The 21,798-nt window shown below is 45.1% G+C and overlaps 1 protein-coding gene across 2 annotated transcripts in view; it reads left to right on the top strand.

The window, feature by feature from the left end:
* Positions 1–17,404: 17,404 nt before the first annotated feature.
* GPAT3 (glycerol-3-phosphate acyltransferase 3) overlaps positions 17,405–21,798 on the top strand; it is a 59,088-nt gene continuing 54,694 nt past the window's right edge. Inside the window, exon 1 of one of the 2 annotated variants that reach the window (XM_044268214.1) lies at positions 17,405–17,657. In XM_044268214.1, coding sequence (XP_044124149.1) covers positions 17,517–17,657 — 141 coding nt within the window. In that variant the 5' untranslated portion in view covers positions 17,405–17,516. The remainder of the gene's footprint in view (positions 17,658–21,798) is intronic. The other variant, XM_044268213.1, reaches the window with a different exon arrangement.

The raw sequence follows: 21,798 nt of genomic DNA, 5'->3' as shown, positions 1-21,798 counted from the left end.
ATGGAATCACTCTGGCTAAATAGGCCCTTACTGTAAACACAAGTAAACTCCTAATACACTACTCATGTAAAAGGTCTCTGAATTGTTCTGTGACATGACCCAAGCAAAGCCAGTTTCTAAGTTAATTTTTCTGAAATTAATATTTTGAGCCTGGGAGATTAATACTGGAGGCGGGGATTGCCAGGCTGAGGACATACCCTGGGCCAGCAGGCGGCCCTTCCACTGGTGAGTCCGACATATTTGACACCTGGAACAAGCATGTTGTTTTTTTTGACATTCTTTCCTCCACATGACAAAATTATTTTCAGTAATAATCATGAAATAAAATGAATCATAAAATAAAGGCCAGAAAAGAAATGCAAACATTGAAACTTTTCTTTTATTGAAGACTTTATATAATTATGTCAGGAAAAGTGCGTAAACAAATATTTGAGTAAAAAAAAGGACAGAAATAAGGGATTAATAATTATTATCATTAATAATATTGACATATGTTTTTGAAACGGGGGAAACTCATATCTACACATTGGTCTATGTCATAATCGACAGCAACGCCACAGTGTCTGTTCCAGAGAAGGAACACGTAGTGAGGTCTAGTTCATTCTGGGTTTGGAATTCCAGTGAAAATAAGAGAAAAGGGTTTATGCTCCCTGCACTGTAACAATGTTGTGAATAATATTACATATAGAGCTCATTGTTGAATATCAGAATAAGGAAGATAATCAAATACGGAAAGCACTTCAGCTGCTCGGTTAGACTGGCATTAGTCAGAGATTCAGTCCTTCCAAGGCATGTGCTCACCTAAACTGGGGTCCAGTGGGGGTGGCTGGGTTCAGCCTCTGACTCAGTTTCTACTCAGTTTGTGATCTCAGGGTTGTGAGGCTGAGCCCAGCATTGGGCTCCACGCTCAGTACAGAGTCTGCTTGGAATTCTCTCTCCCTCTGCCCCTTGACCCCATTTTCTCTCTCTCTCTCTCTGATAAATACATCTTTAAAAAAATGGGACCCAATAATATTCATCTCTATTAAGTAGTTGTGGCATTTTAAATGGGTGGGTTAACACAAATTCAAATCATTTCAAGGAAAAAACACATTTCTTTTACCTTTTTATTTGCATTTTAAAATTTATTTTTATTTTTATAAACATTTTTTATTTAAATCAAATTAAATTAACATATAATGTATTATTGTTTTCAAAGGTACAGGTCTATGATTCATCAGTCCTATATAATACCCAGTTCTCATTACATTACATGCCCTTCTTAATGTCCATCACCCAGTTACTCTGTCCCTCTACCTCCCTCCCCTCCAGGATGCTCAGTTTGTTTCCTGAGATTAAGAGTCTCTTATGGTTTGTCTCCCTCTCTGGTTTCATCTTGTTTTATTTTTTCCTCTCTTCCCCTATGATCCTCTGTCTTATTCCACACATCGGTGAGATCATACGATAACTGTCTTTCTCTGATTGACTTATTTTGATTAGCATAATACCCTCTAGTTCCATCCACATCATTGCAAATGGCAAGATTTCATTTTTTTTAAAGATTTTATTTATTTATTTGACAGAGAGAGATTACAAGTAGGCAGAGAGTCAGGCAGAGAGAGAGAGAAGCAGGCTCCCTACTGAGCCAAGAGCCCGATGCAGGGCTCGATCCCAGGACTGAGATCATGACCCGAGCCGAAGGCAGCGGCTTAATCCACTGAGCCACCCAGGCGCCCGCAAGATTTCATTTCTGATGGCTGTGTGATATTCCATTGTGTATCTCTATGTCGCCCTCGACCCGCAAGAACGACAAGAAGCCCCGGTTCAGATGTATCTTCTCTCTCTTTATTTCCGCAAGTCTACACACTTCTATACGTTTACATGACCAATCAGCGAGCAAGGTGACCAATAAGGGGCCAAGCAATGGGGAGAGCCAATGAGAGTCCTGTTACTATGCTGATTAAATTTGAAACAGCCAATGACTATGTCCTCCTTTAGGTGGGCTTCACCAGAACGTTCGTTGTTTATTTGCTGTGTATTTTGCTGGCAGTGAGCCAAGCGCCATCTTGTAATGGCGGATACTTTCCGGGCTGGAGGCGGTCCCCGACATCTCTATATCTATGTATCTACATATATAGATATATAATCTCGATATAAGATATATATGTAGATATATAGATATATATATCACATTTTTTTAAAGATTTATTTATTTGACAGAGATCACAAGGAGGCAGAGAGGCAGCAGAGAGAGAGGAGGAAGCAGGCTCCCCGCTGAGCAAAGAGCCGGATGTGGGGCTCGATCCCAGGACCCTGAGATCATGACCTGAGCCGAAGGCAGAGGCTTTAACCCACTGAGCCACCCAGGTGCCCCTATGTCACATCTTCTTTATTCATTCATCTGTCTGTGAATATCTGGTCTTGTTCCATAGTTTGGCTATTGTAGACATTGCTGTTATACACATTGGTGTGCAGGTGCCCCTTTGGATCATGACATTTGTATCTTTGGAGTAAATACCCAGTAGTGCGATCGCTGGGTCATAGTGTAGCTCTATTTTCAATTTTTTGAGGAACCTCCATGCTGTTTTCCAGAGTGGCTTGAGTTCCCACCAACAGTGTAGGAGGGTTCCCCTTTCTCCAAATCCTTGCCTACACCTGTTGTTTTTTGTGTTGTTAATTTTAGCCATTCTGACAGGTGTGAGGTGAATCTCATTATGGTTTTGATTTGTATTTCCCTGATGAGTGATGTTGAGCATCTTTTCATGTGTCTGTTGGCCATCTGGATGTCTTTTTTGGAGAAATGTCTGTTCCTGTCCTCTGCTCATTTCTTGACTGGATTTTTTGTTTTTTTGGGTGTTGAGTTTGATAAGTTCTTTATAGATTTTGGATACTAGCCCTTTATCTGATATGTTATTTACAAATATCTTCTCCCATTCTGTCGGTTGTCTTTTAGTTTTCTTGACTGTTTTTGTTTCTGTACAAAGCTTTTTATCTTGATGAAGTCCCAATAGTTCATTTTTGCCCTTGCTTGCCTTGCCTTTGTGATGCGTCTAACAAGAAGTTGTCGCAGCCAAAGTCAAAGAGATTGATGCCTGTGTTCTCCTGTAGGATATTGATGGATTCTGGTCTCACTTTTAGAGAGAGAGCTTTCATCCATTTTGGGTCTGCTCTTGTGTGTGATGTAAGAAAATGGTCTGGCTTTATTCTTCTGCATGTGGCTGTCCAATTTTCCGACACCATTTGTTGAAGAGGCCATCTTTTTTACATTGGATATTCTTTCCTGCTTTGTCAAAGATTAGTTGACCATAGAGTTGAGAGTCCATTTCTGGGTTCTGTATTCTGTTCCATTGATCTATGTGTCTGTTTAAAAAAAAAAAAAGATTTTATTTATTTATTTGACAGAGACAGATCACAAGTAGGCAGAGAGGCAGGCACAGAGAGAGGGGCAAGTAGACTCCCTGCTGAGCAGAGAGCCTGATGCAGGGCTCAATCCTAGGACCCTGAAACCATGACCTGAGCTGAAGGCAGAGGCTTAATCCTCTGAGCCACCCAGATTCCCCATGGTCTGTTTTTGTGCTGGTACAGTGCTGTCTGGATGATCACAGCTTTGTAATGAGCTTGAAGTTCAGAATTGTGACGCCACCAGGTTTGTTTTTCTTTTTCAATATCCCTGTGGCTATTCGGGGTCTTTTCTGGTTCCATATAAATATTAGGATTGTTTGTTCCAGCTCTGTGAATAAAGCTGATAATATTTTGATAAGAATTGCATTGAATATGTAGATTGTTCTCGGTAGCATAGACATTTTAACAATATTTGTTCTTCTAATTCAAGAGCATGGAACTTTTCTCCATTTCTTTGGGTCTTCCCCAGTTTCTTTAATGAGTGTTCTACAGTTTTCTGAGTACAGATCCTTTGCCTCTTTGGTTAATCTAAGATAAGATAAGATACCTACCCACTCGGTATTTTATGGTTTTTGGGTGCAATTGTAAATGGGATGTATTCCTTTCTTCCCTCTCATTCCCATTCTGTATAAGAATGCAGCTGACTTCTGTGCATTGATTTTATATTCTGTCACTTTGCTGAATTCCTATATGAATTCTAGTTATCTACTTAAAGTAGATATTCAATAGTTGTGAATTCATGAATATGAAGAAAATATAAAGCAGGATTCCTATTCTCCAAGAACTTAGAATCTTATTAAGGAAAGAAAAAAAAATCCAAGAAATATTTACTGTGCCCAGCCATCAAAAATTAAGAACCAGGGGTGTCTGGGTGGCTCTGTCAGTTAAGCATCTGCCTTCCACTCAGGTCATGATCTCAGGGTCCTGGAATAGAGACCCCCCCCATGGGTTCCCTACTCAGCGGGGAGACTGCTGAGACTCCCTCTGCCTCTCTCCTGAAGTTTGTGCTCTCTCTCTTGCTCACATATTTCCTAAAATAGCTGTCTGCTTTGTGTAAATAATCTGACCCACTTAATCTTCCACTGTCCTTTCTCCCCACCAAGACCATGCTTTCTCTACCGAACTTTACCTTCTTGTATTTCTGTCTTAGTCTCTTTGGGCTGCTCTAACCAAAGCAGCCATAAACTAGATGGCTTATTCACAGTAAACATTTCTTTTTCTCAGTTCTGGAGGTTGGAAAGCCCAAGAGCATGGTGCTGGCAGAGTCAGTGTTTGGTGAAGGCTCCTTCTCACAGTTACCCTGTGACGGCTGGCTTTCTGGGGTCTCTTGTAGGGACGCAAGGCCCTGTCTCGAAAAAGGATATATGGAGGGGTTGTTCTGACTCAAAGTCCACTGGAGAAAAGCAAGAGTCCAGCATGATGGTTTCTCATCTGGCTGAGTGGCTACAGTAGTTGATTTCTTATGTGGGAGATGTGGTGTCTATTTTTTCCTGTTGGGACCTATGACTATTGATTTTTTCCTGTCGACCGTTCTTCTGTTGAGGTGTGTAATTAGTTGACAATTCTTGGTGTAACTGATGTCAAGTGTCACAGTGTGCCCCTTCTGGCCTCCTGACTCCATTTTAGGGAGGTTTCCTTTATCAGTTTTCCCTGGAATCCATCACTCCACTGGGAGTCAGTTGCTTCCGTGGTGGGAAAGGTTTTTTGACTTTATTTATACTTATAGCTTATGCAGCAGCAAAGGAGGCGTGCCCTTGGGGAGGCAGATGTGGGTTTATTTAAGAATTGTTTGCAGGAGATCAAGAGCTTTTGCGTCAGTGCCAAGCACCCAGAGTCTGTATCTTCCACTAGGAGGGACAGAAATGAGGAATAGGACTGCATTTGGTGCAACCAAATCCATGCTGGATTGTTGATCTCTAACATAAGGCCGTAAGACCAAATAAGCTAAAATATGCTGGTGCTTTCTTCAAAATGACTGCTCCAATAGCATAGTGGAAAGTGGATTAGAAGGGGCAAAAGTGGTTTCATCATAGGTTATGCTGTATTCATGCACCTTCTTAGTCAATTTTGTCACATGCCATGGACCATTCTATTCATCTTTAAACCTCCAAGATTTATCATAATATCTGGCTTAAAAATAGTTTGACCTCCATATTTGCTTATTGAATGAAGGGTCTTTTTCACTAGGAGTTAAGAAAAATGTCAATACAGAGAGAATGGAACAAGATATCCCTGGATTGCCAGAATTTGGAAATAAGAATATCCTTTGAGAATGAAAATAATGTATACATTTATTTCATATATATTTAATAAATGTATATCACTTATACATTTGTTGCTCATCACTTTTTGTTTTTGAAGAAATTACTTATTCTAACTTGTCTCTATTTTTTTTGAGATGGAGGGAGGGAGAGAGAGAGAGAGAGAAGGGGCAGAGGGAGAGGGAGAAAGAGATTCTTAAGCAGGCTTCACACTCAGTGCAGAGCCCAAAACAGAACCCAACATGGGGTTTGATCTCACAACCCTGAGATCATGACCTGAGCCGAATTCAAGAGTTGGACACTTAACTGACTGAGCCATCCAGATGCTCCTATCCTCACTTTTTTTCAAAAAATGATTTAAGAGGATGCATGAAGCTATGCATAATGAATCATTTGTGGCCAAAAAAAAAAAAAAAAAAAATCAGGAAAACCTGGTAAATGTGTTGCAGAAGAGATGTGAGGAACACCTATGAAAGCGACTCGCATAAATTTCCCAGATGAATGACAAAAATGACTAACGGGAAAAGAACCATGACTTCACTGACTATCGAGAAACTCATTTGATGAAGGAAGCTGAGAGTCCAAGTAGAACAAGGGAAAAGAGAGAAACCAGACAGGCTGATTTGAGTGGTTATCACATAACACGGCCAGAAGAGGCGCTGGAAGGTTAGCCACACAGCAGCACTGCTGCTCCAGGTCTCTCTCGGCCATGGATGAAAGAACCCTCAACACTGTACAGCTATCTTGCTCTCCTTTCTTTTGATTCTGAATTTGGCCTTTAAACCCTTTTACACAGTGAAGGAGGAAGTACTATATTTTGAAGATGTTCTGGCTACTAGAAAAATATACACAGTCCCATAAATAGAACTAGGCTTTCTGATTCATAGCTCAGTCTCCTGTGAATTTGATGTTATGAACTGGCCACAAAACCTTGATCTAAAACCAAATTTTAGATCTTAAAATCAAGGGCCATATTAGCTATCTCAAATGGAGATGATCGCACCGAGGGAGAGGAGGGTTTGCATTTTGATGTTCTGTCTAACTCTTGCTAACCTCATTGGAAATTTATAAGAAGAACCTGCCTCATCAGGGTAGCTCATTTCAGGCAATCTTGAAGAATCTCATTTGCATTTGGCTTTAGGAGTGCTGGGGACACTGGGTCACGGTATTTTCCAGACAGGCATTGCAAAGAATATGCCCCTAACACACTTTTGTAAATGCAGGTCAATAGGAAAGTTTGAGGTTGAGACCTTAGTCAACAGTGGGCAAGCTGATGTTTTCCTTAATTCATTCAACACATATAGTATAGGTGAACCATTTAGTTTTTAAGGTCTTTAATGACAGAGTCATACATTGGGATTTTCCTGGTTCCAAAGAACATTTCCTTCAGATTTAAGTTCACCAGACTCAGAACCATATCAACATCTTCCTGAGATGCTCAACCCAGAGAATTCTCAGATCTCTGAGATCTCTGTTGGCATGCTCGAATTTAAGAAATGCTGAGTTAAGGAGTTGATGGTCACTCCTTCTTCACGGAGAACTTATGGATCCTCCACGATTCTGTTTGTGTTTCTTGTGGTTCCGGGAACTCCATTTTGAGAAGCACTGAGGTGATTGCCTTCACCGACTGTTAGTTCATGGGTCAGGTGGGGTTAACCAGTTTTCTTTGCATTTATGATGAGGTCCTGCCCAAAACACTGTTCGTCATTTTCTAGTGAGAATAATACCTGCTGGGTTTAAAGTAAGTAAGATAATAAAGTTCTCGTCTGTTAGAATAGCAAAAAGGATGGTGGAAATACTGAAGCGTGGAAGTCGCACTGGAATGTGCTCGGCACCACTGTCTCTTTTACACTCTGGCTTGGTGAGGCCGTGTTTTTCCTCCCGCTTCAGAGGGAGGCATGAGGAGGAGACAACGAGTAATGGGTGAAGCATTCTAAGTAACAGTGGTGCCTAGTAACACTCATCATGATGGTTGAAGAGATTTTCTTTTTAACAGGCCAGAGTACATTGAAGCTGCTAATTAGTCAGCAAGCTGTTTTCTTTTAATTGCTATTGTCAGCTCGTTGCTCTCTGCTCAAGATGCAGAAGTGAACTTTAGCACTATGTATTATAGGGTGCTGACAGTAATCCATTAATTAAGGGTAACTCATGATTTGAAAACGTTTTTAACTTATGAACTTGCAGAATGAAAAATTCCAAGACTAATCCTTGGATAAATTTGACTGCTCTTCATCACTATTAATCTACTTATTTTTACTCTGACTGAGTAAAAGGATGGTATGCATCTAAAATATTTAAAATACCAGGGTGCCTGGGTGGCTCAGTGGTTAAGCCTCTGCCTTCGGCTCACGTCGTGATCCCAGAGTCCAGGGATCAAGCTCCACATTGTGCTCTCTTCTCCACAGGGAGCCTGCTTCCTCTTCTCTCTCTGCCTGTGTCTCTGCCTGCTTGTGATCTCTGTCTGTCAAATAAATAAATAAAATATAAAAAAATAAAATAAAATATTTAAAATACCAGTTTCCAGCTATTACCACTTGTCCAAATAAATAGTATAGAGTTGCATTTTGTTTTTCAAAGTTTTTTAATCTTTCAAAAGTTTTTTTTATTTTCCCTGAAATGTGAATATTTTAAGGACGAAAGTCAGAAAATCAATCTCTATGACAAGTTTTCCAATCATGAAGGAATTTCAGTGCATGATTGATTATATCATCAGAGAATGATAAATCATAAAATCATTCCTGGAATCATCAAACCACCAAGACCTATGTACGAGCAACTATGTGAGTGCATGTGTGTCCTTCCTTCAGAGGGTCAAGGACTTCACCCACTCCCAGGTGAGTTCAGAAGGCTAGATAGAGTATTAGCATCTGAACAAAATGTTGCTCTGATCCAGGAATTTTGAATGTGAAGCCAACTTTTAAAATCTCTTAAGAAGTTTTGCTGGTTATTATAATAATGTAATGATCCTTCCAAAATTGGAAAAAGATTTTGGGAATATTGGTAAATCATGTAAAAGTGGATATTACTGGGGACAAAGTGATGGCAGCTGTCTGAGGAGGAAGACCTTCGCTAAGCCAACAGTTTCTTACTGGAAACTTTGTCAACATTTTTATCATTTCCCCAATTTTATTCTCCTTTGTCGTCATCTCTCTCCCCTTCCCCAGAGATACCAAACTGTGTAGTGGGGTCTTCTGTCTTCTGTTTTAGTATTGTCCTAGGGACACAGGACACTGGGCCACCAGACTCCTCTAATCTTAAATGAAGATCTCTGGTCTTTGACCCCCCAAAAAAAATTAAAAAGAGGAGAGAAAGGAAGAAAGAAAAGAAAAAGAAACTCATTTCTTCACAATATCCAGCTCTTGGGAATACTGAAACCCTAAAGCTTTGGTGGTAGTGGGTTAATAAAATTCCCTGTGGAGGAAATTCTGACTAACTGGGCAGGCTGAGATTTAAATTCAAACTGGGAGAGGCTGCGCAGGTGATGGAAATGAAGTAGACTGAAGTGAAGAAAAATTTTGACAAGGACCTAGGTACAAAGTACAAGTCATTTCCCTCATATTTCTATCCTCCTGTAAGAAATTCATCAGTGCCCTAATGATGACAAAAGGCGTGAGAGGGATGAAGAGGAAGAGGTTCTGTCCTGAGGAAGCAAGCTCAGTGTTGCCTGATTATAAGAGAGTCTAGAAATTCTAATTTTAGTGTGAAGATTTTAATACGTAGGCAATCAATTCAAATTTCTTAAAAAATGTTGGATGGGTCTTCATAAAGGCCCTTTGGTTTCTGACAGCTGATTTACATAAAATCAGTGAATAAATGGACTGGGGGAAGGGAACTTGGGCTTTCTTGTCAGAGGCTTCCCTTGTCCCTTCCCAGACATACTCCTGAAAGCTGCATTCTTGGCTTTTGGGACATTCTGTTCAGTTCAGCAGTGTGCATCGACTATATTACTATATCATAACAGTTTGCTGTGGCATGAAAAAGTGTAACTACTAGTTCTGACTCCCACATTTGGAGACTAGGTAGCGTAGGTTCAGCTATCAGGTCCTATGATAGTGGTTCCCAATCATACTTCAGATTAGAATCTGTGGGGTCACATTCTATTTTTTTAAAGATTCACTTATTTATTTTGAGAGACAAAGAGAAAGCATGAGCCAGAGGGACAGAGGGAGAGAGAAGCCCAAGCAGACTCCAGGCTGAGCGTGGAGACCCACCTTGATCTCATGGCCCCCAAAACCACCGGAGTAGAAACCCAGATCCTGACTCTCAGCCAGCTGTGCCACCCAGGCCCCCTGTGGGGTCCCCTTTGAGATCCCAGAGTTAGTTTCTTAGCCTGTCCATAAAGACATAGTTGAATGTGTCAAAATCATCCTTGAAGAGTTCCCTAGGAACGTTCTGTCATGGAAATGAATAGACTACCTCTTCCAATGTCAGTTTTCCTTACAAAATTGGAGCAGATTCATTGCTCCTTGGACTGAGCACAGATGAAGCAAATGCTTGGCTTTTAGGGCTAAGCAGTTTAAAAATATGCACTCTAGTTTTTAAAGCTAGGATCATACCTGGTAAGGAAAATATTCACACTTTGAGAGACCCCCCCCCCTCCAGGAACTGACACCTTGAGAAAGAAAAGATTTATGTTTCCCACTTCAAAATGCTCCCTGTGTGGAATGGCCACTATTTCTTTTTTGCTTTTTTTCATTTTTTTAGTCATATAATTTAATTCAGATAAGTTGGAATGAGGCATAGGCATGAGGTATTAGCCAACTCTATCATAAATAATGTGCCTTCATGCACTATGATTTTTGTTGGAAAAATACTTGTATTTAGGTCATTGGTTTTCAAAATAGAGCCAGGGACTCCTGGAGGTCCCTGAGACCCTTTCAGGGGTACACGAAGTCACAACTATTCTTATAATAATACTTTATTTTTACTATTTTTATAGTTAGATGTTACTTTTCCTTTTTTGCTCTCATTCTCACACATGAGTGATTGATGGTATTTAATTTTTTTGTTAAATTTGAGTAGAGTTGACACACAATGTTATATTAGTTTCGGATGTACAACATAGTGATTCGACAAGTTTATACATTACGCTATGTTCACCACAAGTGTGACTATCATCTGTCAACAGACAAGGCTACTGCAATATCACTGCATATATTCCCACACTGTGCCTTTTATTCCCATATGAACTCATTCAGAATCTAAAGGATGAGTTTTCTGGAGTTGTCTTTTTAATCTGATTGTATTTAAGTGCACCAATGGCTCTGTTTTCAGGATACAAGGAGGGCACTGATAGTCCGTAGCATGGTACAGCAAGAGACATGCAAACTATGGCCATTGGATATTCCTAATGAGTATTAATAGAAGGCAAGTTTCTGGGTAACCACATATTTGCTATTTTAGAACATTTTGGTTAAACTAAGGAATATAATGAGCTTGATTGTTCCTAACTGCACTCTAATAGTAGGGAAAGAAAGGGGTGAGTTCACGGTTTTAGATTTTTGGGTCGCCCCCTGCCAAGTAAATAAACTGAAAGCTTCTGTATGTGCCCTGAAAGAACCCTGGTCTTCTGGAGCCGTGGGCCAGTATTTCTGAAAAGCAGGCCTCGAGTCTCATCCTCTGAGGGACTGAATTATAGCATAAAATGTGATGGCATTGATTGGGAAGAAACAGGATCCTGAAGATTGACAAGAGGATATCAGGGCCAATCTTGACAGAGCTAGGGGACATGGAACTTTTAAAGTCTGCTGAGTCATCTTTGCCATTGGAAGCAGCTTTCTACCTCCACCTGAAGAACTTAGCCCTCCTTTGCCAGAAGATCCTGGAATGGGCTCCCCAAGGCACTTGCCTTGAAAGGCACAAATCTAAAGACATACCTCTTCCTTCAATAGTGACAAATAAAATTGTGAAAGGGAGCTCCAGCATCCTTAAAAAGCTCTGTGGTTGCTTTTCTCTGTGTCAGAGTTTACAGTGGGAACTGCTACCATTGAACTGGGGTCCTTAAATGTGATGGGACTTTAGGAAGACAGGAGCCAAGTGGCTGCACTGAAGGGCCACAGACAAGGTGAGTAGGATGACTGTAATGGGAGCAGAGTCAGAGTAGTAAGAGTTTGAATCCATGAAACCTCTGGTGTTGACTGCTTGAGCAAAAGAAATAGACAGGTTGTGTACTAAATTCTCACTTGTATCCTGTATAAGTGGAGGACTTCTAGGTTTAGTCAACAGAAGTTTACTTTGAATCACAAAACAGATAGCCTTAGTCCCTCAGTTAATTCCCAAACTTGAGCCAGTTTACAGACCCAGAACCACTTGAAAGAAGGGGAGGCTGGGTCCCTTTGAAGACTGCTGAAAGTGTTATACTGTTAGTATATCTCCTGGTCTTCCACTAAAAGACCTGAGGCCATTTATTAAGGTGACTGCACATTGAGGAAAGAGAAATAATCAACTTTCAGGGAATACTGGAAGCTCTTTTGGAATTGACACTAACTCCTAGAAACCCAAAATGTCATTCTGATTTATCAGTAAAAATAGTTTATGGAGGTCAGGTGAATGATGGAGGTTTACATACACAAAGATAAACTCGAAATGGGTAAAAGACCTCAATGTGAGGCAGGAATCTATCAAGGTCATAGAGGAGAACATAGGCAGTAACCTCTTCAACATCAGCCACAACAACTTCTTTCAAGATACATCTCCAAAGGCAAAGGAAACAAAAGCAAAAATGAACTTTTGAGACTTCATCAAGATCAGAAGTTTCTGTGCAGCAAAGGAAACAGTCAACAAAATAAAGAGGCAACCCATGGAATGGGAGAAGATATTCGCAAATGACACTACAAAGGGCTGATATCCAAGATCTGTAAAGAACTCCTTAAACTCATCACACACAAAACAGATAATCATGTCAAAAAATGGGCAGAAGACATGAAAAGACGCTTCTCCAAAGAAGACATACCAACGGCTAACAGACAAATGAAAAAATGTTCATCATCGTTAGCCATCAGGGAGATTCAAATCAAAACCACATTGAGATACCACCTTACACCAGTTAGAATGGCCAAAATCAACAAGACAGTGAACAGTGAGTGTTGGAGGGGATGTGGAGAAAGGGGAACCCTCTTACACTGTTGGTGGGAATGCAAGTTGGTGCAGCCTCTTTGGAGAACAGTGTGGCGATTCCTCAAGAAATTAAAACTAGAGCTTCCCTTTGACCCTGCAATTGCACTACTGGGTATTTACCCCAAAGATGCAGATGTAGTGAAAAGAAGGGACATCTGTACCCCAATGTTCATAACAGCAATGGCCACAGTTGCCAAACTGTGGAAAGAACCAAGATGCCCTTCAGTGGATGAATGGATAAGGAAGATGTGGTCCATATACACTATGGAGTATTATGCCTCCATCAGAAAGGATGAATGCCCAACTTTTGTAGCAACATGGACGGGACTGGAAGAGATTATGCTGAGTGAAATAAGTCAAGCAGAGAGAGTCAATTATCATATGGTTTCACTTACTTATGGAGCATAAGGAATAACACAGAGGGCACTGGGAGATGGGGAGGAGAAGTGAGTTGGGGGAAATCAAGGGGGGAGATGAGCCATGAGAGACTGTGGACTTTGAGAAACTAACTGAGGGTTTCGGAGAGGAGGAGGTGGGGGGGGTTGGGTGAGCCTGGTGGTGGGTATTAAGGAGGGCACATATTGCATGGAGCACTGGGTGTGGTGCATAAATAATGAACACACACACACACACACACACAATAAAAAAAAATGATGGAAGTTTAGCACAGGTCCATGGAGTGGGTGTTGGAGGGATGTTGGGGAGGGCATGGGGAAGAGGAACTGTGGTGTGATCAAAGACCCAGAGAAGAAGAAACCCAGCAGAAGCCAAAAGAAGGTGAGAAAGGTTTTGTTGGAAGGTGATGGGAGTTAACATTGGAGTGCTTCAAGAATTAGCCCTAGATGTTTGGACTTTACTTAGTCACCATTAGGGTCATACTGCTGGCTTTGAACAACAGTGGGGCATGAAGTAAGATTCTGTGCTGGTGGAGGAGTGGATAATGGTCAGGGAGATACAGATGAACGAAAAGATTCCCGATAGTGAGCAGTTTACAGTGGAACGGTAAAGCAAACACGGGAATCAAGGCGGGATATGATGAAGACCCAAGAAAGGTGTGAAATCAGAGAAAAGAGAGGTCTCATACCAAGACTGGAGACAAGAACTGCAAAACTTGTCTGTTTAATAAAATGCTTCAGTGACCTGCTTCACCCCAGGTTTCTGAGTTCTACCCTACCTCTCAAGTTAGATCAATATTCGTCATTTAGCTTCAAGTATGGCGTCTTATTTGCTGGAGATATCTAGTCACAAGAGGATTGACATTTGCTTGAAGTTTGTTAACCTTAAGTCCTCTGTTCACATCCCTCCAACTGCTGTCAAAGCAGGGGTATGAAGATGATACAAGATCACAAAGTGAGTCCTGGATATTGGCCACCAGCTCTTGGGAATCACTTCTTTTTGCGTTGTCTCCTAGCGACTTACCTGGACCCTGCTAAGTATTTGCATTTTAACAAGAGCCCCAGGGATTTCTACCCACATTGAAGCTGAGAAGATGTGAATGCTAATCCCTTTCCTTAATTCCCTTATACAACTTCATTTGGCCTCAGGTGTTGACAAGGTGCCATACAAAGAACTTGACAGTGATTTTTTTCAAAGGATCCAATATTTTAGGAGTGGGAAGGATCTTAGAAACCATGTAAGCAGAAGGGAACCATGTGATTTCCATTCAAACCAGGATATTTTTGAGAGTGATAGGAAGCATTATTAAAATATGTGCCAGGACAAAAGGTGAAAACCAGGATCGTTCTGAACAACCTCATGATTGAACATTTTACCCTCAGCTGAATTTTTAAAATATAATCTCAAATCCCAATAACAACCTCTCCAACTGGGTCTTATCTCAGTTTTCAGAGATAATAAGAGTAGTGGATTTAGTGGATTGAACTTTTGTAGCCTTCCAAAAGACATGCCCAAGTCCCAACCTGTGAATGTGACCTTATTTAGAATAAAGGTCATTGCAGATTGAGTATAATTAAGTGAAGCATCTCGAGATGAGATCTCCCTAAGTGAGGGTGGGTCCTGAGTCTAGGATGACAATGTCTTTATCAGAGAAGAGAAGAGACGGGAAGAGAAGACTTAGCAAGACCATGAGTGGAGTGGTGCCGCCACCAGCCAGCAAATGCTGGGAGCCTCCTGAGGGAGAGGAAGCAAGGAAAGAGTGTCGTCTCCACTCCTCCCCAGTCCTTTGGGAGGAGCTTGGCCCTGCAAGAAAATCAAGTTTTCTTGTTTTGAGTCATTAAGTCTGTGGTCATTGGTAACAAGGTAGCCCTAGGAAGCGAACAGAGGTCGTGCAGGGAGTCCGAACTGCAGGAAAGGAAACAGGGTCCTACCTGGGTTTCACTGGAAGCGCCTCAAGGGCTGCAGGAGAGGGGGGAGGGGAGGTGAGTGCTGCGGGGAGCTCTGGGGCCACTCACACTCTCTCCCCTTTCCTCCCTCTCCCTCCTCACTTGCAAAGGTGAGTCTACCGTGGCTCTGCGGTGTTGTAGGCAAGAAGAAGATGGAGAGCTTCTGCACTTGCTTTCTGATCTCCGCGGAGAGCTTTGCTGTTAACTGACGAGAAAGCTGAAGCACAGCAGGACTAGCAGCCTGAGCTTAGAGCTTTTGTCTGCGGTGAAGCTAAGACCACACATTCCATGTTACTCCCATTCTACCATTCTGTTGTGGGACAATAGTTCTTCCACAACAGTGAAAAAAACAAAAACGACAAAAGCCGAAACCAGTTCATGGAGTTTGGTAACGAGCATCAGAAATGACTAAGGACTGTGGGCAGCACCTGTGTCTGGCTGGCTAGAAAAAGTCATCCTTAGGCCGAGTTGCGGGCCCTGGGTGTTTGCTGGGTAAACGCTGGCCCAGTCATTCAGCATTCCTGTCACCTTCCTTTGAGGAAATATAAGGAGTAAGAATTTTGCCTCAAGTATAAATGTTAAATGAGTCAATATAATCTTTAAGGTTTTATGCTAAATAGGTGTTTGTTTTCAGCAAGAACTTGGGACAGTCTTGCCAATCGTGTCTTCCTTCTTTTTGTAAACTGGAAGGTCGTACAGAGACACCAAAACCCCGAAACTTCTTCATTCATAACTTGGTTCTTTAAAAAAAATTCTTAACAGATTTTATTTATTTATTTGACAGACAGACACAGCGAGAGAGGGAGCACAAGCAGGGGGAGTGGGAGAGGGAGAAGCAGGCTGCCGGCTGAGCAGGGAGCCCACAACGCGGGGCTCCATCCCAGGACCCTGGGATCCTGACCTGAGGCCAAGGCAGATGCTTAACGACGGACACCGCCGCCCCCCGCCCCCATAACTTGGTTCCTAGGCCCAGCTCGTAATTGTTGGCTTTCTTTGCGATCCGCACCTGGCAGGAGGTGCGGAGGACTAGCGTGTACTTTCTTCGCCTTGAGGCTCGTCTCCTGCTTTCTGCGCCCCGTTTCCTCCCCACCCTGGGCAGAGGCCGGTTTCCCTGAAGCGTTTGCCATCGACCCTGGCTCTCTCAGTCCGCTCGCCCTCCCAGTTTTTCCCGCTTGAGACGACCCCCGAAGGAGGCCTGGGTGCGGGAGATCCCGGCCCCTTTCGGTCGCGCTCTGGAAGCTCGCGCAGCCCGAGGCTCTGTGTCCGGCAGGCTCGGGTCGCGAAAGCCACGGAGGGTTCGGCCTTCCCGGTGTCCCGCGGGCGGCCGAGGCCGTGGGGTCCCGCTCGGCCGGCGGCGCGCGATCGTCGGAGCCGGGCGTCCCGCGCTCGTGCGCGCCGTGCGGGTGGCCGCAGCGCCCGCGCCTTCCCCGGGGAGAGCGCGGCCTCGGCCGAAGGGCGCCCGCGCCGGGGGGACGGCGGCCGCGGGGAGAGCCTGCCCCTCCGCCGGCGAGCGGGAGACGGGCCGCGCCGCTGCTCGGGGCGGGGGGAGGGGGCGCGGGAGACCCGGACGCGGCGCCAACGGCGGCCCCGCCGCGCCCGCTGCCCTCCCTCTCCCCGCAGGAGCTTGGTTTACAGCCGCGACCTCCTCCACGTCCCGGATGCGTCCTTCCGCGGGTGAAGAAATGCTAGCGCGTTGCCCAAAGCTCTGCTCCCCAAAGGACCTTGGCCGGGCGAGCCGGGGGAGGCGGGGCGCGGGGAAGCAGGGGGGCGGCGGGGGCGACGGGGGGCGTGTGCGGCGGCGCGGGCGGTGCGGACCCGCCTGGAGGCTCCGGGTTGGGTGGCGGGGGAGGCGGGGCGAGGCCCGGCGCAGAAATAGGGCGCCCGGCGCAGGGGCGCAGCCTGCCCCGGCCCAGGGCTCGGCCTGGCGCCAGTTGCGCCCGCGGCGCGTGTGCGGTGGTGCGGGGCGCCCGCGGGGCCGCGCGCTCCGGGAGGGCCTGGGTGACTCGGCCGCTGAGTCGTCGCAGACGCCGCGCAGAGGAAATCAGGCACCGGGGTGGGGCCCGCGCCGCCGTGTCACTGCGCTCACCCCAGCTCCGGTCGCCCGCCCAGGTCTGCGCCCAGGTCTGCGCCCGCTGCGGTGGCGTCGCGCGGGCCTCCGGCGGGGAGAGAGTTAACTGGCGCGGCCGGGAGGAGCCCGAAGGGGAAGGAAGGAAATTGCTGTCGAGCTCAAAGTTTTCTCCTTCCTTTCCTCTTTCCCTGCAGAGGTGAGTGCCGGGAGGCGGCGGCGCTGACTCTCCGGAGCCGGGCTCCGCGCCTCTGCTCCCCGAGCCGCCGCCGCCGCCTGCCTGGGGACAGGGACACAGCTGTCGCGCTCGGACCGCCTCCGCGGACCCCTTCCGAGAGGGCGCGCCCAGCCATGGAGGGCGCGGAGCTGGCCGGCAAGATCCTTTCCACCTGGCTCACGCTGGTGCTCGGCCTCATCCTCCTGCCTTCGGCCTTCGGGGTGTCTCTGGGCATCTCCGAGATCTACATGAAAATCTTGGTGAAAACTTTAGAGGTGAGTGTCTGGGGCATGTGGCGCCCCGACGCCGCTGAGGGCTTTCGGGAGAGAGACCCCGGGGCAGAGCTGTTGAGAGCCGAGCTGGTGCGAGGGGGCCGTCTCGGAAGGTCAGCGGGCCCGCGGGGCGCGCGTTTGTCCCCCGCAGTCGCGCGGAGACCGACAGCGTCGGGGCTACTCCCACAGAGTGGGGGGCCCGGGCTCAGACCTGCGGTTCTCCTTGCTGGGCGCAGAGCCCCTTCCTCCATAAACCACGGCTTTATTACTAGTATTGGTTAGAACAAGGCGGCTGTCTTGCATACTGCAGGTTTCTGTCTGTCCGTCAGCTAGTGCGCGGTGTCCCTTCGCTCTGCCCAGGGTTATAGCCCCGGGGTTCAGAGGTCCTTTCACGCACCGAGGCTGTCCAGAAGGCATCGTGTTCCAGTTTATGCTCAGATAAGAAACCGATTGCTGGGCGGTAGAGGGAAATCTGATGATATTTTAATGGAGTCATGGAAATTTTATCTAACCAAAGCACTTGAAATGTCCTTGAAAATGTATCTTTTTTGACCTCTGTTCTCCCTGCTTCCAAATTCTGCACAGAAAGCTGTTAGCGGATGGGGAGCCACGGCTGCTCAGCCTTACACGGAGCTTAACTACATGACGGGGGCGAGGGCTTTCCCTTCTCTTTCCTCAGATGCTCCCCACTGCCTTGGAAGGAGGGAGGGCCAGTGTTACCCCCTTTTTCCAGGGGAGGGAACAGACTCAGAAGTCAGTGGTTTGCTTGAATTAAGTGGAGACAAGAGTCTTACTGAGGAGAGGACCCGCAGTCCAGTGATGAGGAGACTGGATACAGGTTCGCTCAGATTTGCTTCCAGAGTCAGCTCCCCTTCTCAGTTTGTGACCTCAAGGAAGTCACCCACTTCTTGTGCTTTATTTCCCTCATCTGTAGAATGGGAATTACAATATAACATCTATTTCCATAGGGTTGTTTATTTTTTTAAAAAGATTTTATTTATTTATTTAAGAGACAATGAGAGAGAGAGAGAGAGAGCGCGAGCAAGCATGAGCAGGAGGAGGGGCAGAGGGAGAAGCAGATGCTTGGAGGGAGCCTGAGGCTGGGCCTTGATCCTAGGACCCTGAGATCAGGACCTGAGGCTTAACCCACAGCCACCCAGGCACCCGCACAGGGTTGTTTAGTGAGTTAACATGTCAAGCATTTTCGAAGGGTGCCTGTAGGTGTTAGCTGCTAAAACATTGTCTGCGGCTTTTAATTAAAATGAATAATATTACTATTTAGACTGCCACCCTTTTTTCTCTAACTCCTACAGGACCTTCCAAATCATGTTCTCATTTTTCTGCCCTTATCTTCGGTCTGCCCGCAGGCCTGGTTTTTTTCTCTCTCAGTGAGTGGGGTGGCTGCCAGATACACATCTCTAACCCTCTAATCTCCCACGTGGAGATTACCCCTAATCTCTCACTTGCTAACCTGCAACTCTCTCCTACCTGCTAAGCTCCTGTTTTGCCCCAGATTTTTATTGCACTTTCTTTCTGTGGCTGCTTTCCTGTGTCATCTCTGAAGTTGGATTTGATTCTTCATCCTCATCTTCAGGTTTTAGAGGTTCTGTTGTTTCTGCTGGGAGATACGGGGCAGTGTTTAACTTTCCTGTTGGCTTCACACTCTGAACTTGGTCCCACTGCTCTGTGAGTTTCTTCGGCTGCTTCTTTACTGCCTGGTCTTCTGCAGATACTCTCCCCGTAGCAGAAGATCCTCTTTGGCTGGTGTTCAGAACTCTTTCTCAGAACTCTGAAATGACTGAGTTGTTCCCCCGTACAATAGTGTTTTTTGGAATTTATATCCCAGGTGAGGCTGGAGTGGAGGGAGATCCCACACACTGGCTTCCAGCCTCTGACTCCTGTCTGCTGTGCTTTGATCATTCGGGGACAGAGACCAGCTACTTGCTGTCTGCCTGGAAGACATCTACTATGCTTGGAAGGGATGTAGCCAGTTCAGGATCTGATCTTCCGTTAGGTAGGGCCTGAAGTTTTCAGTTTTTCTTGTCCATCTAGAGTCGAAGAGACTTTTGGAGAGGTGCTGCTTGTTACTGGGAGATAGACCATGTAGCCTGGAAACCAGGTAGATGGCAGCCTAAGGAACTACCCTCTTTGCTTAGAGTAAGTTACTGGGTCACAGTGATGGTTGGCATATATGTAATTGGAATGGGGATTCATTTTGTGGGCCAGCGCTGACTTGTCACTGACTGGAGCACCTGTGTTTGGGAGCAGCTGTTCTCCTCAGGAAGGAGCTGTGATCCCAGAGTGATGTCTGCTTTAGGCACAGAAGAAGGAAATGGTGACCCTCGGCTTCTCCTCCTCCTGCTGGAACAGCTTTAGATGTTTCACAGACGTTTCAGTTGGGTGGTACAGTGGATTATTGGGATAATTCCCTTAAAAATTGTGCTGATTGTTCAGTATTCGGACATTTTTAGTTCTGGACAAATACATCACCTTTTTGTTGATTCTGTGCAAGGCCTGGTCCTTCTGTTACTCATTATTCCTTAGCACTTAGTTTTCAATGGATTTGGTGGTTTCTTTCTCTAAGCTGGTGTTTTTCCAGGGGTATATCATGATTTCTAAGGAGTTTATACAGCATTATTGCAACTTCGTATTGGGAAAATTGTTTTAGGAATTCAAACCATGAACAGTAAAACTTTGGGGTGGGGATGTGGAGAGGGTGGAGCGTTTAGATACACGTTGGAATCTCTGGGAGGGTGTGTGTGTGTGTGCGTGTGTGTTTTCATGTTTATTTCAAACAGGAACATGGATTTAAGATTTAAAAAAAAAAAAGCCATTTCCAACCACAGAAGCTGACGGGGCTGGGGGTGGTGGACTGCTATGCGTTGGCCCAAGGCTCGTGATTACAGGGAAGTTGAGGTGGGAAGAGAGAATCAGTAAAGCAATAGTAGAGAAGAAGGCAGGGCAGCGAGACGAATAATCCAACCAGAGAGCGCAGGCGACGGACAGATAATGAATGTTGATGCACTTATTTTTCTCTCAGCTTTTGAGAAATAAGCTGGAAGCATGGACAGATTCTTCAGAACTTCTGGCCCTGACCTTGAGTAGGTCACTTAGGATGCCACATGGGTGTAGAGAGGAAGGACTCCGGAGAGCTACTGCACGCCTGTGTGGGGGAGGTCGAGGAAAGCCTGTGTGGGGGAGGTCGAGGAAAGCGACCTTCGCGGGAGGTCCTCCAGTCTCCGTGCTGCCTGAATCGGAACACTCTTTGGTTTTGTTTTTGTTTTTTTGTTTGTTTTTGCTTTTGCTCCTATGTGGCTAAGTAACCTACCTTCAGATCTTTAATGAGTCTGTACACTTAGTCAGAGCACACTATTTTTGCCTTTTAATTATTATTCTTTCCCTTTACACTTTCCTCCATCCAACAATTCGTTTTTCATCTTCTTTTAAAGGCATGTCAGTAAATGTCACGTCAGGTGGTTCTAGCCCTCTGTTACTCTAATACTCAGGCATTATTGCTGCTGTTGGAGATACAATAAGCGTATTAGAAGGCCATGGCTGTTTCTGACAGAAAGTGACAATAAAGAAAAGCTGCCCAGGCAGTGTGCTTAATTGCACAGCTCTCTGACAGAGGCTGTGTTACTCCCGCCGACCGGTGAGGGCATGGTTATTCAGAGTTCATTCATCCGGATAGCGGCATACAGCTGTTGGTGGTAGAATTGGGATTTTAATCTGAATCTAGAGCCTGAGTTCTTCCTCTGCCAAGACGACAGGTCTGTCGAGAAACTGTTTTATGCTACGGATGGTGGCCTGCTGTTATTTGGATAAACCTTATATTTGAATTTTTATATCATTTTCATCGTCTCCTTTTCTCTTTTTAGCTAATTTTTAAATGTCTTTTTAGCATAAGAACTGAAAGTTGTTATTATCTGGGTGACAATGTCACATTTTTGCAAGCTTCTGATCTAAGCTTTAAAACCCAGACTGAGGGGTGCGTGGGTGGCTCAGTCAGTGAAGTGTTTAACTCTTGATCTCAGCTCGTGAACTCAGGGCTGCGAGTTCAAGCCCAGTGTGAGTCTTGATTTCGGCTTAGGTCTTGATCTCAGGGTCACGAGTTCCCATACTGGACTCCATAGTGGGTGTGGAG

The sequence above is a fragment of the Neovison vison genome, chromosome 11 (genome assembly GCF_020171115.1).
Source record: "Neovison vison isolate M4711 chromosome 11, ASM_NN_V1, whole genome shotgun sequence".
Taxonomy (NCBI): Eukaryota; Metazoa; Chordata; class Mammalia; order Carnivora; family Mustelidae; genus Neogale; species Neogale vison.
The sequence above is the reverse complement of the archived record's forward strand: the minus strand, read 5'-3'. Positions and strand labels throughout refer to the sequence as shown.